This window comes from Syzygium oleosum, unplaced genomic scaffold, assembly GCF_021117445.2.
Source record: "Syzygium oleosum isolate NSW1041296 unplaced genomic scaffold, Sole_v2.1 Sole_v2.06, whole genome shotgun sequence".
Classification (NCBI taxonomy): Eukaryota; Viridiplantae; Streptophyta; class Magnoliopsida; order Myrtales; family Myrtaceae; genus Syzygium; species Syzygium oleosum.
In genome coordinates, this window is record NW_026607490.1 from 13,483,792 (window position 1) to 13,499,061 (window position 15,270).

At 41.9% G+C, this 15,270-nt stretch overlaps 2 protein-coding genes across 2 annotated transcripts in view; both read left to right on the plus strand.

Moving 5' to 3' along the window:
• LOC115694237 (lipase-like) overlaps positions 1-15,270 on the plus strand; it is a 96,929-nt gene that overhangs the window by 28,509 nt on the left and 53,150 nt on the right. The window lies entirely within an intron of this gene.
• On the plus strand, positions 13,984-15,007 carry LOC130138517 (secreted RxLR effector protein 161-like). The gene is made up of 2 exons (XM_056312741.1): positions 13,984-14,724; positions 14,996-15,007. Exons 1-2 carry the CDS (start codon positions 13,984-13,986, stop codon positions 15,005-15,007), a joined length of 753 nt encoding a protein of 250 aa, XP_056168716.1.

Below are 15,270 nucleotides of genomic sequence, written 5' to 3' on the forward strand. Positions count from 1 at the left end.
AGGATTTTTGTGGTATTAACCAAAAAAAAACAAAAGAATTAGCAACATTTCACGTGCTGGGATGGTCCCCAAGACCAGCCAAGCTCATCTGCTTCGATAAGGTTGTCTCTTCTCAGATCTCAAGAAGCCTCTTTCTAAGGTTGGTTATGGAGATTTGGCCCGCCACTCCTCTTTTTGAGTTCATATTTAATTTCAGATACACACCCTTTTACTTGATGGGCAAAATTAAGAATCCTGCATTTAGGTGGCTATTTGGATTCTTGCCCAAGGTTTTCATATTACCAGAAAAACAATGTACTTAACAGGTCTTCAGCCGTGCTTGCCAGCATGTGTGAGTATTATTGGAAGGTTAAGTCAGTGGATGGACCAAGGCTAGTAAAATACCCTTCCAATAACCCGGACCATATTGATTTTTCTCAAGGGGAGAACGATAATGTTTTCGCAATTGGCAAAGCACGGTGCAGAGTTTTCTTGTTAAAAAGGCAAGTTTAACTCTTCTCAGATCTTGAGAACATAAATAATTCTTAGGAGTTTTAAATCTTAAGGGGGAGAACGTCAATGTATTCACATTTGTCATAGGACAATGTAGAGTTTTCTATTTGAAAAGAAAAGTTCGAATCTTCTCGGATCTCGAGAACATAAATGATTTATTCCCGATGTCACTTCTGGAGATGTGGACTTCCACTTTCGAGATTGGATCAAAATATTAACCAGACTTGTTCATTTGATTGGATAGTTGTAGTTTGAAATCTTGCACGTTTCTAAATTCCGTTCGCCAAAAATAGAGTTTTCTTCTGTGAATTGTCCATTAAATATCGTCGGTAAGTAAAATCAACCCATAACTTTTTAGTCTAATCAACTGTTTGCAAGTTATTAATAAAATAACAGTTTTTTCATCCTCAAACCAAGTCGCATATTACCATTTTTCTTAGATTTTATTAGTGGGTGGGTACTTCCGCAAGTAAATTACCAATGCTTATGTACTTTACTAGTAGTTTCGATTAACAGTTGTAACTTATGAACAGAATAAATATTTTACAACTATAAATTCCAAGTAGCAAAGTTTATTTGTCAGTAATATACTAACGAAGTAAATCGGTTTACCAAATTGAAATGCTCTTGTAGATTAGGAGCAATCGTTTGCTTTTATAAGTGGATAAGTATTTTCGCTAGTAGATTACAAATTGCTTACATGTTAGTAGTCTCAATTAATCATAGTAACCAAAAAAACAATTTGGTTACTATAAATTCTTAATAGAATTATCAACATTGTTTCAATTTTACGAGTAGCAATATATGTTTGTCGGTAACATATTACCGAAATAATCAATTTACCAGGCTGAACATTCCACTAGATTATGAATAGTTGTTTGCTTCTACAAGTGGGTGTGTTTTTCCACCTATAGATTGCGAGTTGCTTAAATATTTCATTAGTAATATCGGTTAACGGCTATTACTTCCAAAAGAGACAACTATTTTACCATTATTATTTCTTAATAGATTATTAACGTCGTTTCAATTTTATGGGTACCAACGTTTATTTGTCAATAACGTAGTGACATTATTCATGGAATTGTCAAGTATCGATTGTATGTATTTCTTTCCTGGGGATATTGATGGTTATTTGTGGTGATGGAGCTTTCTACATGTTATGGTCGGTTGAGAGTCACCTTCTTGGTGCATGTAATAAAGAGCCCATACTTTTTCTCATTACAGGTTTTCCCATATCAACAAAGTTTTGGGCATTGTCTCTGCCTGTCCTTTGTGAGGACCTTTTGTTCAAGAAAATACATACTAAAGAACCACGAGAGCCACGAGGGGACTTTGCTAATTTGTTAGATATGGTGATATTGTTTGAATAAGATATTGCAACGTAATTAGACTGTGACAAAATCAACAATGCACAGTACACACTCTCCATTGTTTCCCAATGTACAGCCAACCAGTAACGTGGTTTTGTGTGTTTCAGCATCTAATGCATTATATAAGGTTCATTAGCAATTCAATCGGATGCTGCCGATATAATTTTTTTTCAATAATTTAATCGCGGTGGGTGGACACATGCCAACCTTGTCGGCCATCTTCACATGGAATGATTCTTAAAAATGCAATTAATCTATCTGGGGAAGAACGGACCCGAAAAGTCACCTTCCTGTATTATTAATCTATCAAGGCACATGCCGACCATGTAAGGCATCTCAGAAATAAAGATGTCCACATGAAACGATTCTTAAAATAGTAGTAGCACTAAGCTCCAAACTCATGCGGACTACGGTAAGGAAAAAAAAAGATAGTACGAGTATCAGCAACATTTCACGTGCTGTGATGCATTAGTTGGTCTCCAAGACCGACCAAGCTCATCCGCTTCGATAAAAGGTTGTCTCTTCTCAGATCTCAAGAACGAAAATTGCCCCTTTCTGAGGTTGGTTCTGGAGATTTGGCCCTCCACTCTTCTGTTTGAGTTCATATTTAATTACTGACACAGCTTTTTACTTGATGGGCAAAATCAGAATGAGAACCCTGCAATTCGGTGGCTGTTTGAATTCTTGCCCAAGGCTTTCATATTACCAGAAAGAATGTACTTAATAGGTACTTCAGCTGTGCTTGCTAGCAACATATTCATGGAACCGTCAAGTGTATGCCGGTCTGTTGTATGGAGTCGTAGACCGTTGAAATTGATGGTTATTTGTATTGACGGAAACTTCTACATGTTAATGTGGTTGATTGTGAGTCACTTTTTTAGTGCATGTAATACGAAGTCCATACTTTCTTTCTTTTTTTTCATTTACAGGGTTTTCCCGTATCAACAAAGTCTTGGGAACATCGTGCCTGTCCTTTTTAAGAACCTTTTGTTTAAGAAAAAAAATATATATGTAAGAACCATGAGAGCCACGAGGGGATTATGCTAGTTTGCTAGACATGGTGATACTGTCTCGATATGATATCGCAACGTAACTTGAATGTGACAAAGTCAAGAACGTACAACACACACTCTCCATTGTTTTTCAATGTACAGCTAAACAGTAGGGTGGTTTTGTGTTTTTCGGCATCTACTGCATTATATAAGGTTTATAAGCAATTTCACGGATGCTTCCTATATAATTTTTTTTCGATAATTTATTCGTGGTGGTAGGCACATGGAAACATTGTCGGCATCTCAAAAATAAAAATGCTCAGTGAAATGATTTTTAGGGTGTTGATTGACCAAAAATCATTTTCAGGAAACTGTTTTCGGACTTTCTAGCATACAGAAAACTACTCAAGCAATTTTCCATAGCTGAAAGTAACAAATTTAGATCAAGGAAAATGGTTTTCTCTCTCGCAAGAAGGAAACTGTTTTCCCTCAAAGCAATTGTTAATGGTACAAGGTGCATTTAGGCTTTGTTTGGTTTGCGAAAAATGAATGATTTGGAAAATATTTTTCCAAAAATGATCGCTTGTTTGCTTTAAATTATTAGTCAATGGAAAATATTTGTATTATCAACAACAATTTATGTCTAAATATTTTCATGAACAATGAAAATATTAGTCGCTCATTCATTTTTCTAAGCGATCTACGTGATCATTTTTAGGAGAACATTTTACAAATCATTTATTTTCCGTGAAACAGACGGAGCCTTAGTAGATTTCACTTATTATTAAATATCACAAAACTAATCTTTTTCAACTTCTTTACAGCACAAACGAACACCAAAAAATGATTCACTTCCTCGGAAATTGAATTTTGAAAAAAAAAATTCCAGCCTAAAACAAACAGCCCCTTAAAAATGAAATTAATCTATCTAGGGAAGAATGGACGCAAAAATTAGCTTCCTATATAATTGGAAAAATGACACCACAAGTGACATAATTTTCGTACGACACTCACTTGAGTGCCATAATCTTTTTTTTTTTATCACTTGAGTGCCATAACAGCACGATCTTTGTTCTCCTAGCTAAGCTGTTCCCGACCCGCGTTAGATCTACATGCCATTATGCCAATGCCACACTATGAGCGCATCGGCAGGTAAGACCGAGGCACTGGCCGCGGCCTTTGGGGTCCAGAGCTACATGCTTGACTGACGTACACATAAAATAAAATGCGCCATGTTGATTTTGGCGTTCACAAACATGCTGGGGTTCCGTTGCACGTTCATGGTGACCGAGACCTAACGCAGGCCGTTGGAGGAGATCTTGAGGGAGGACGAGGGTGTGCATCAGGGCGAGATGGAGATATCGGAAGCGCAAACGGAAGGTTGGTCGGTAGTCCTTTAGGGCGCCTGCCTATTGAAGCTCAGCGAAAGAACTTAATGTTTCTTCAAGGAGTGGTGCCACTGCACATCAATATACTTATGTATCGAGCTCAATGAAAAAATGAGAAGGGGTCGTACGCTGTCTTAATTGTTTTGTTTCCAAGTTATGTATGTATGAACGTCTCGAAGTGGTCCATCATTTCTTTTGTCGAAGGATAGTTGCTTTTCAATAAGAGATCTCTCCCTTAAAGCTCCGTCTTACGTGATAAATGATATGTCAAGCAACCCAAGAATCCCCTCCCGTGAATTTTTGCAATCACCGAGAACTCGCTCCCGTGATTTGCCCTTGAAATGCCGAGATTCCCAGCTACCAATCTTGGTTAGAAAATGTTCTTTTCCCTCTTGGATTTCTTTCTTTCTTTGTCCATTTTTGTTAGGGCATTGCTAGCATAACAGTCTTTGGGTTACTATTAGAATAAAAATATGTTGTCGTCATTCTTTGAATCCTCAATTTCTAGCCGATTCTCTCAAGTATGAGGAAAGAATTTCTATCTTTTCCTTCCTTAGAAGGCTGGCTGCTCACTAGTTTCCAATTGATTTCCTTCCAAATTTCTTTCTCTCATGTGCACAATTCACCCGTCCCTTGTTTTATATCACTGGCGAGATTCGTAGTCCCTTGTTAGGCCGAGTATATTCTGAAGATAAAATGCTCAATTTAGCACAATTTAACGTGTGCCGACCAAAAGTTTAATCCTCCCTTTTGCCCTTGGATGGCCGGCCATTAGATGTCATACCAAGATTACATCCCTTTGCTCTTAATTATTCAAATTCAAGTATAAACGGGCTAACCGAAAGTCTTTTACTTATGAAATGTGAAGTTCTTATAGGCAAAACTTTAGATGTCAGCGAACGAATTTACTAAATGATTTAGAATTTGCTATCAATGTTACATACCTACCATCCCCAAACAAAATTCCATTTTTAGGGTATGGAATTTTACAAATGTCCCGGAAACTGCGAGAAAGAACGCAGTACAAAGAGCGACAAACATGAACCAACAGCATAAATCTTCTATACTCCTTTTGCTATCTACGTTTTCTCAGATAGGCTAATGATGCCATGCCACAGGCTCGAAGTCTAGTGTCCCATATTGATGTGCAATGAATAACGAGCACTTTCAAAGATTTTAGCTTGTTAATCTCATTTGGCTAGTCACAAAGGTTCGGGCAGCAGCTGACATCTAAGAAAACCAAGTGCTGTAACCGACCAATGGAATTATCGACTCTAACCAGGTTTGCACAGTTCGTCAGGGTCCGTCGTTCTAAATTTGCAAGTGCAGAGAAGTCGGGAGTTTTAACCAAGTAGCCGCAACACGACATATTCGGAACTTTTAATCTCTTCGCCATCTGCAACAACAAAAAAGATAAAAAAAAAATCGTGGAAAGATCAAGTTCTGGATTTAACGGACACAACCTAATGGACAGTAGAGATTCCTAGCATATGTCACACCTTTATATGGGTCCAACTGTCCCAACGATCGGTAATGATGCTCCCTGATAGATCGAGAACAACTAGATTCCTCGTGGATAATTTGGCTATGTCAAACTTTAGAGGGATATTATACCAAGAAAGCCATCGCAATCGGAAGTAGATGTGACTTCTTCTGGAAAAAGTCGATCGGAAGATGAAAATTCTGCCATAAGCTCCTCACTGTTGCTCCAAACACGACTTCAAGGTGTTTTTTCTGATTCCAAAGTTCCATAGACCGGTTGAGCTCATTCCGCCATTAATTTCAGGGAACCTTAGATTTGGAAGTCTCATGAACTCCTCATCTGCAAAACAGTGTTGTGCCTCATTGCGAAACTTGAGACAGAGCGCTTCAACTATTACTTTTCCTGCCAAAAAGGAAACACATTATTAACCCCTCATGCTTTATGCTATCATAAAAGAGAGAGTAGCCAAATTGTAAGTGGTAGGAGGGAGCTTTTACCGGGTTTGTCATCAGCAAATCAAATGCTTCCTTGTGATTCCACAATGTAGTCTGCTTCTCTGTCACCATATTACTATCTCGACGGATGATTTCTTGCCCCATGTCCCTTAATAGATCGTGCATCCACAACTTATTCTTTTCTTCAATCTTTATCAAGGACATATGCTGCAGAACTTCCAAAGCTTCTTCCGGAAACAGTTCAGTCATCCTACATTTGGATCACAATATTTTTTGTCACATCCAATGAAAAGACAAGCTATATCAAGAAAGATGTGCTTTTGTCAATCATCCAAGGCCTCGTAACTTATCTTCAGCTTACTACTGACTTCCTCATGAGGAACATTTTCTAACTTTTTCAGTATGACATCCCACTTTTCTTTCTTGCTGCCTGATAAAAGCAAACCTATAACCTTGAAAGCTAAAGGCAGACCTTGGGCAATGCCTATCGCCTTTCTGGAGTGAGCGAGATAATCATCCAAAGGACGATCTCTTTTAAAGGCATGTTTGCTAAAGTTGAGGAGATTTGTCGAAATCCATACAGCTAAGTTCATAGGTGCAATCTGTTAGAACATGTTGTATAGTTTTGTAGGTTTTCCTTTACATCTCTTCTTTCTCTTTGGTCCCACATAGGAAGAATGCTAGGCTCCTTTACTCCTCTAAGCCTATATAAAGGCTTCTCATGTACATTGTTTCACACACCATTATAAGAGAATAAATGCCATTCTCTTTTAATCTTTCTTTCTTATCATGGTATCAGAGCCAAGATCATTGTCTTGAAGAGTATGCTCTGCGGTTGCCATCAATTGGATCTTCCGCATAAGAAATTAAGACAATGAGCTCATTATTTTTTTTAAAGTATGCTCTGCGGTTGCCATAAAGTGGATCTTCCGCATCAGAAATTAAGATAATGAGTTTAGGGCTTTTGGGCCATCATCCTTGCTCGTTCTAATCCGCGCTTCTTCTTTCTCGATCCTTTCGATCACCTCAATCCATATTTCTAGCTTTGCTAGTGATTTCTTTTTCTGTCGTCATGGGTGATTCTAGTGACCGTATTGACGTCAAACTCGATGGTTCAAACTATTCTCTTTGGAAACTATCGGCAATGGCAGCATTTGTTTACCGCGACTTGTTTGAGCATGTTGAGGGACTTTGTCCTTGTCCTGGTGCTCTTGAAAGTGAATCATCTGATGAAGTTGCGAAACGTGCCGCTGAAATTCGAGCATGGAATGTTGCTGATCGGAAGGCATGGGCTATCATTTTTGGTTCCATTGATCCTACTCTTCGCCCACAATTTTCTAATGTTGTTGAGACGAAAAGTTTATGGGATCAGCTTGCCGAGATGTTCACCCAGACAGGGGACATTCGAGTTTATCAGTTGGAGCAAGAAGTTTACAGTGCTACGCAAGGGTCTCGCTCTATTCGAGATTTCTACAATTACATGCACTCACTTTGGAGTCAACTGGATATTCTTGCTCCTATTCTCTGCCCATCATGCCTGAACTGTACTCGGTGTCCATCTACTCGACTTCAGACTCAAGATAGGCACCGTCTACATTCTTTTCTTATGAAGCTCGGCTCTCCCTATGAAGGTGTTCGCAGCCAACTTCTTCACCGCTCTCCAAGACCATCCCTCCTTGACGCTGTCAAAGAATTACAGTCTGAGGAAACTCGTCTTGGTCTTCTTTCCTCCTCGGCAGTTTCTGATTCAACTGCTATTTTAGCTGCTCCACCACGTGTTCCGCCTACAGTTTTGGCTGCTCCACCACGTCCTTCGCCTACTCGTGGTCCTCGCTGCCTTTCATGTACGTATTGTCATCGTCCTGATCATGACGAGTCACATTGTTGGAAGAAGAGGAATGCTTCACGCCTTTCTGCATCACCACGAGTCACTACCGCATCTCCAATCTCTCAACCTATTACTCTGGTTTCTCCCTCTATGGATGACCGTATTGCTGCTCTTGATGTAACAGCCCGAATTTCGATGTAATTTCCGGGATCAATGAAACTGATATTATTTCGCATTTCATTTTAGTAAGTCTCACCCAGAGCTGATCACTCTCGGGATACTAACCAATAGGGTATGGCTAACTAGAAGATGGTACGTGGACCGGGGACCCTATCGCGAAAGGGATACCGATCACGAGAGACGCTGAGGAAATATTTTGGGCCAACGTGGGCCGATCTTAGGAAAGAGTAATGGATTGAGTTTGGCCAAGGCCAACGATGTACGATTGGGACACAGGTGATTTTGCAAGACCAAAAGTGCACGTGGTCAACCAGTCCGGAACTTGAACCTAATGATTGTGACCTCTGGAACTAATGATAATTTCTCATTCTCTCAATGATCGAAACCATCACGATACGAATAGCCTTAGGTCGATACGCGTAACCTCTAAACAGCCACCCGTTAGTGAGAGACTCTGAAATTGAAAGTTTAGCAGGTTTTGTTCACGGAATTGGGCCCGGATTTCGGTATCGATTTTCAAAGGCTTAAGAGACTATTTTGGGAATCTGACGTCATATTACGCTGGCCACTCACATGTGGAGTTAGTACGAGTAAAAATTGGAATTTCGGTCCGGGGTGAAAAATTACGATTTTGCCCCCGGGATGCCAGCGTCGCTTTTCGAGGCCAAATGAGGTTATTTTTTCGTGGCCGACGCCATTTTTGGGTGGCCACGCATACCAGGAGTCGTTTTGGACAAAAACTGGAATTTCGACAAAAATTGGAAAAATAATATTATTTTATTCCCGAAACTTTGACGTGGATTTTCGAGGGCTTGCGCGATGAATTTCGCGATTCCGACGCCATATTATGTTGGCCACGCATATATGGAACGCGTATGTGCGAAAATTGGAATTTCGGTTCGGGATCGGAAAATTACGAAAATGCCCCTAGGCCATTTTTGATTAATTCCGAAAATTGGATTTAATTTTGGGATTAACCAAGGTGAGTTAAGGTTAAACCAGGTCTGGTCAACCATGGTTGGGGACAAAAGACCATTTTATCCCTAAATTATTGGATTTGATCAAATCTAGTCCATTAGATCAAGGGTCAAATGGGCTTAGATCTTGACACTTGGACTCCACTTTGACCCATTTGACCAGATAGTCTTCTCTCTCTCTCTCTCATTTTTCTGTTCTGCCGAGAGCTTCCCCATTTCCCCCAATTTTTCTCCCTTTTCTTCCATTTCCGGTTTTGCCGGTGTACGGTTCGCAGGTTACGCAGCACATTCACGCCGGAACAAGATGCACTGGCCGTCTTTGTCCCCGTAGAGCGAACCACGAAGACTAGTTCCACCTGCGTGCAGCCACCACTGCTCCCGGGTATAGTCCAAAACAGCTCTCTCTCTCTCTCTCCTTTTTCCCTCTTTTCTCATTTTTATGTTTTACAAACGATGCACGGAGCTTCGCGGAGCTCCGATCGCCATTCCGTCGACACCCGGGCCTCCAAAGACGTCCATACGTTGCCGTTCGGCCTAGTCCGTATAGTAACCGTACGATTCTTGTTCATCGTCGCACGATCACTGTTCATCCAGGACCCGCACGGCGTCGCCAGTAGTGACCGGCGCCGCTGCCATCGTTCCAAATGGCCCGTACTAGTGTCCGTATGGGGGTCTTGTTCACCCGTCCGTACGGGGTCTGCATTCACCCGTCCGTGTGGGGGAGGGGGTTACTGTACACCGTCGCCGGGAATTCGCCGCCGGTTGCACTGTTCACCAGTGATCGGCCGCCATTCCCCGTCGTCGTGACCTTTGGATTAGGTGAGTAAAATTCCTAAACCCGGATTAGGATTGATAGTGCATTTTTCCTGGACTGGTTTAGGTATTATCGGTACATTTTGGACTGGCTTAGATATTAGCAGTGTGTATTTGAGACTGGGTTGAGGACCGATTAGTAGAATTTATTATCGGGAAAATTTAGTGGTTTAATGAGAATCGTTGGGGAGGATAATGGGGTTTAATGACCGATTTAGGAGCTAGTTGGTGAAATTGCCGGGTATGCTCGGATTGACTGATGGTATGTAATTCGTGCTTAATTGTGATTGATTGCGTACTGCCATGTCGCATGTTGTGTGGCTGCATTTGTGGAGTGCGATTGGCCACTGTTTTGCTTGTAGTTAATTATTGAGTTGTGAATCGCACGTTGGGCCACACGGTATTAATTGGGCCAATTAAGCACGTGTTGCGACATGGGGTGTCTAAATTACATTGGTGCTTGTGGTGCATTGCATTGCATAACATGGACACGCATTGTGTATGCCAAGAGTGAGGCATGTGATGAAATTGTGCGAGAATGCGTGTCTGCCATCAGCATGTGATCACTTAAAATACCCTGAAGCGTTTTACGCTGGGTTCAGATAATAATGAGTTGTGTGATCACCTAAGGACCTTCGGGTCATGACCTACGGGTCGATACCGTCCTCATGCACTTTGAAGCGGGACGATGCCACGGTACGTCCCGGAAGGCGACCATCCTCATGCACTTTGAAGTGTGCTCGGTTCGCAAGGAGAAGCAGTGTTGCGCCTCATGCACTTTGAAGTGTGCTAGAGACACGGGTCGGATCGGTTCTTTGCGCCTCATGCACTTTGAAGCAGGGCTAGACGCACCGAGCCTTGAAAAATTGATGACTCGAGTCGTAATAATAATTAATTTGGGCAAGTGTGCCAGTGTGGGCCAGTGGACCAAAGAAATGTGCATGACATGTCAACGACATTTGCATGCATAAACATGCATTGATTGGCATGCGAGTGTGTGAGACTCGGTGTGTGAGCATGTGATTGACATACGTGTGATTATGCGTGCCACGCATGTGCCGTGATTATTTTATGTGGATCTGCCTAACCTGCAGGGTCAGATAATAGTTTGACTATTGTGCTATTGTGATTTGAATAATTGTTTCCAGTCAGGAGATTGCATGCTAGCCTAGCCTAGGTTTAGGGATTGAACTCATTGAGATTCGTCTCACGGTTGTGTAAACCGAAACTTTTCAGACCCCCAGCCGTAGGATGCCGAGGAGAGCGCCTCTTTTTAGTATACCGCAGTTCATCTAGCGGTCATCTAGTGTGCACCCTTGTGGGGACGGACTGCGGCCATGGTCGAGGAAGGCCGAGGAGCCGAAGTGTTTTTCATTGACCCCTTTGACCGTAGTGGTGGCCGATCGTGTGTTTCCTCCGCTTTGTTGTCTAAATGAATTGTGTAAAAAGTTTTCTTTGGTACTACTAGTATACATACTTTCAGAGGTGTTGTTTGCTGGTTGTGCTACCTTGGCCTCATGTATTTTATTGTCAGGGTGTATATATATATATATATATATATATATATATATATATATATATATATATATATATATTTATATATTTATATACGTACTTCCGCTTGTGCTTGATCTCTGTTTGAGTTTGGGTCGGCGACGCTTCCTGGGACGTCGCAGCCAACTTATCGACCGCATGTGGGATGCTCACGCTTCGTGGGGTACGGGGCGTGACACTTGAGGCCTAACTTGCCCGTTTGAGTCCTTCTCTGCCTAGGTCTTTTCCCGATTCTGGTACTTCTACAACTCTCTCATCTGCTGGAAGCACTGCTGCAGCTACTCCACCTTCAGGTGATATTTCTACTACTTGGGTACTTGACTCAGGAGCTGCTAGACATATGTCTACTTCCGCTGTTTTTCTCACTAAGCTCTCTGAGCTCAAGCAACCAGCACATTTCTTTACTGCTAATGGTTCTCCTCTACTAGCTATCCGACAGGGTACTCTTACCGTCCTGAAGATTTCAATGTCCTTTATGTGTTACATGTTCCCTCTTTGGCTCTCAATTTATTATCTGTTGGACAACTCACCGATGCTGGATGTACTGTAAGCTTTACAAATAGCTCTTGCTTTGTGCAGGATCGTTTGAGTGGCAAGATGATTGGCAGGGGCAGTAGACGGGATGGACTTTATATTATGCAACATCTCCATCTTCCAACTTCCTCTCTTCCTCATCCTGTGTTGGCTACCCTCGATCTTGTTCGGTGGCATCAGCGTCTTGGACATATTCCGTCTTCTCGTCTCACCGTCCTTCACCAACAAGGTGCTTTGGGTCCTATTTCTTCTGGTAGTCTTCCTCCATGTTCTATCTGCCCTTTGGCCAAGCAATCTGCTAAGCCTTTTCCTCTTAGTAACTCTAGAACTAGTGCGATCTTCGATCTTGTTCATTCTGATGTTTGGGGTCCTGCCCCGCTCTCTTCCAAGAGTGGTTTCAAATATTATGTATCTTTTATTGATGATTATTCTCGTTATACATGGGTCTATCTTATGCGTCAACGTAGTGATTTCTTTACCATCTATCAGTCTTTTACTTCCATGGTTTCCACACAATTTAATACAAAAATCAAAGTTTTCCGTTCAGATTCAGGGGGAGAATATCTCTCTGCTGTCTTTCGTTCCCTCTTAGCTAGTGATGGTATACTTCCTCAGTTATCTTGTCCTGGGGTTCCAGCTCAAAATGGAGTTGCTGAACGAAAGCACCGTTATATTCTAGAGACCACTCGAGCTCTCTTACTTGGCACATCCGTTCCCACTGAGTTCTGGGCTGAGGCTCTTCTCACGGCTGTTCATCTAATTAATCGCCTACCCTCATCTGTTCTCCATCAAGACACCCCGTTTCAGCGTCTCTACTCTCAACCTCCTAGCTATAATCATCTTCGAGTTTTTGGATGTACTTGTTTTGTCATTCTTCCACTCACTGAACGTACAAAGCTTACCGCCCGCTCTATCCCATGTGCATTCTTGGGTTACAGCACTGAGCACAAAGGTTATCGTTGTTATGACCCAAATGCGCGACGTGTACGTATTTCTCGTGATGTTACGTTTCATGAACACATCCCTTTCTTTTCAACAAATACTACACCTCATGTTTCGTCTCCTGTTCCATTTATGGATTTTCCTGTTGATCCTCTACCTGATCCTTCTAGTCCCTCTTCTACATCGGATCTAGATATATTGCCACCTTCTCCATCTTCACCTATCTCTTGTGCTGCACCTCCTGCTGTATCTGCCCTCGACGATTCTGCACAACTAGAGCCACGCCGTAATCCTCCTTGAGATCGGCGTCCACTTGCCCGGTATGTTGCTGCTACTTCTTATTCTACTGAGTTTGGATCCTTTTTAGCTGCTGTTCATGCTGTACAAGAACCTAATAGTTATCGCGAGGCAGTTCAGCATGTAGAATGGCGCCAGGCTATGTCTGAGGAACTCTCGGCTTTGGAGAGTACTGGTACTTGGGAGCTTGTGCCTCTTCCTCCAGGTCGCTCCCTCGTATCTTGTCGATGGATATATAAGATTAAGACTTGTTCTGATGGCAGTATTGAGCGTTACAAAGCTCGTCTGGTTGCTCGAGGTTTCTCGCAAGAGTATGGTATCGACTATGAGGAGACCTTTGCTCCCGTAGCAAAGATGACATCTGTCTGTGCTTTATTAGCTGTTGCTTCAATTCGCAGTTGGCCTCTCTTTCAGCTTGATGTGAAGAATGTTTTTCTTCACGGTGATCTTAAGGAAGATATCTTTATGCAACCTCCGCCTGGTCTTGCTCATACCTCTGGATAGGTTTGCCGCTTGCGACGGGCTCTTTATGGTCTCAAACAGGCCCCTCGTGCTTGGTTTGAGAAGTTCAGTGATGCTATTCAGTCTTCTGGTTTCATTCAAAGTGAGGCTGATCATGCTATGTTTGTTCATACCTCTTCTTCAGGCTGCACTATTCTTCTTCTTTATGTTGATGATATGGTCATCACCGGAGATGATCGTGACCATATTGAGCATACCAAGCGGCACCTTCAGCAACATTTTGCCATGAAGGATCTAGGACCACTGCGCTATTTTCTTAGACTTGAGATTGCTCGCAGTTCACGTAGTATTCTCATTTCTCAGCAGAAATATACCGCTGATATTCTGTCCAGGGCTGCTCTATCAGATTCACGTACTGCTGCCACTCCTATTGAGCTAAATCAAAAGTTTTGCTTAGACGATGGAGAACCTCTTTCTGATGTCACCTACTATTGGACCTTGGTTGGCAGTCTTATTTATCTTACTATCTCCCGACCCGACATCGCCTATGCTGTTCATGTTGTCAGTCAGTTTGTTGCTGCTCCTCGAACAACTCATTATGCGGCTGTTCTAAGGATTCTGCGCTATCTTCGAGGCACTTTATCGCGTTCCTTATTTCTACCAATCTCTTCTGCTCTCAAGTTGCGTGCCTATTCTAATGCTGATTGGGCTTTCAATGTCACTGATTGCAAATCTATCATTGTTTATTGCATTTTTCTTGGCGATTCACTTATTTCTTGGTGTTCCAAGAAACAACATATTGTCTCACGCTCTTCTACAGAGTCCAAGTATCGTGCTATGGCCGACACTACTGTTGAGATTGTTTGGCTTCGTCGCTTACTTGCTGATATGGGAGTTTCACTTCTGGATCCTACTCCTCTGCATTGTGACAACAAGAGTGCCATCGGTGCAAATCCAGTCTTTCATGAGCGTACCAAACATATTGAGATCGATTGTCATCTGACTCGTCATCATCTCCAAGCTCGCACTATTTCACTTCCTTTTGTTGGGACTGAGAATCAACTTGCCGATTGTTTTACGAAGGCTCTTACATCACAACGATTTAAATTTCTTCTTTCCAAACTCTCGTTATTTGATCCACCTTGAGTTTGAGGGGGGGTGTTAGAACATGTTGTATAGTTTTGTAGGTTTTTCTTTACATCTCTTCTTTCTCTTTGGTCCCACATAGGAAGAATGCTAGGCTCCTCCACTTCAGGAACATTGAGAACCTCTTTATTACTACTAGTGATAATAAGCTTACTTCCTTCACCGAACCAATCGCGCTTGCCCATAAGTGCATTCAAATGATTCTTTTTGTTGACATCATCGAGGAGAAGGAGAAGCCTTTTACAACACAGCCAATCTTTAATCATCTTAATCCCTTCATCTGTGTACTTATATCTGTCCATTTCCTTTTAAGGATGTTGGAGATAAGCTGATTCTGCAAGTACTCAACACCCTTCG

Bases quoted from the DNA above. Each gene is read 5' to 3' on its own strand.
- LOC130138517 (XM_056312741.1), top strand. From the start codon at position 13,984: ATGGTCATCACCGGAGATGATCGTGACCATATTGAGCATACCAAGCGG.